The 958-nt window shown below is 41.8% G+C and overlaps 1 protein-coding gene across 1 annotated transcript in view; it reads right to left on the bottom strand.

Moving 5' to 3' along the window:
* Positions 1-375, bottom strand: part of LOC102194043 (prestin) — an 11,932-nt gene extending 11,557 nt beyond the window's left edge. The window contains exon 1 of the mRNA XM_013908067.1: positions 28-375. Coding sequence (XP_013763521.1) covers positions 28-197 — 170 coding nt within the window. The 5' untranslated portion in view covers positions 198-375. The remainder of the gene's footprint in view (positions 1-27) is intronic.
* Positions 376-958: the final 583 nt, after the last annotated feature.

Below are 958 nucleotides of genomic sequence, written 5' to 3'. Positions count from 1 at the left end.
ACAGGAAATGTCCAGAGAAAGACTTACTGGAACTTTTCTGCCAGCTTCTGACAATTTGTGGTGGTGTCTTCTTTGCGTTTAAGAAGCTGTGCCTGGATCAGAGTTTCATTGTAGACAGGACGCTCGATCCTGTAAATCAGCTGGGAGTCTTCATCCTCTCGAGCTGCTGCAGCCACCACTTCTTCTTCTTGCTCCATGGTAGAGGCCGGAGGGCTGGTGTAGAATCTGTCCCGTGTAGTTTATCTCTCCCGCTTTTTCTTCTCGGCTGGTATATCCTCATTCCTTAAACCTTTTCAGAGCAAGCGAGGACAAGACATGACAAGATAGTTATGAGTTCTACAAGCATGGGTGACGATAATAAGAAAGCCCTTTGCTATGCTGACAAAGATTTCAGTTTGATTTGCAATGCTGCAACTTTCGAGTAAATATTTGGTCTCTGACCAGCTTATGTAATGGCTTGCATTAAGTCTGGTGTACTGGGGGAAAGGTTTGCTGAATAAATCATACGGCATAGAGTTTCCTCAGGGTAGGTGCGCAGTGTTTTACAGCTACAGGCAAACAGAAGTCTTGCAACCGCACGTCATCATGGACCACGATCCAGGAACAAAGCCATGCATGTGGGTAACGTTTATAAAAGAGGAACCACGTAGCTGGTCTGGTTAAGTACTTGGATTACAGCTCGACATGGTGCCTTCAAAGTCAATCCAAAAAAACAAAAAATCAAATCTCTGGCTATGCAGATAAATAGTGAATGAAACTACTGTGAGAATAGCAGGCGGCTGTTAGAAAGGTTAGAAGACAGTTCTGTATTTGACATTAATTATTTATTAAATCTATATTTATTATTTTATATATAATAATATACAAACGAGTAACACTTGCTTGTTTTTCCCCGTGTGTGGAACAGGTCCTGAGCATTTACAGACTTGTGTCACAGGTTTTATTTATCATGCAGAAT

The sequence above is a fragment of the Pundamilia nyererei genome, unplaced genomic scaffold, assembly GCF_000239375.1.
Source record: "Pundamilia nyererei isolate P.nyererei 1_Seehausen unplaced genomic scaffold, PunNye1.0 scaffold01049, whole genome shotgun sequence".
Lineage (NCBI taxonomy): Eukaryota > Metazoa > Chordata > Actinopteri > Cichliformes > Cichlidae > Pundamilia > Pundamilia nyererei.
The sequence above is the reverse complement of the archived record's forward strand: the minus strand, read 5'-3'. Positions and strand labels throughout refer to the sequence as shown.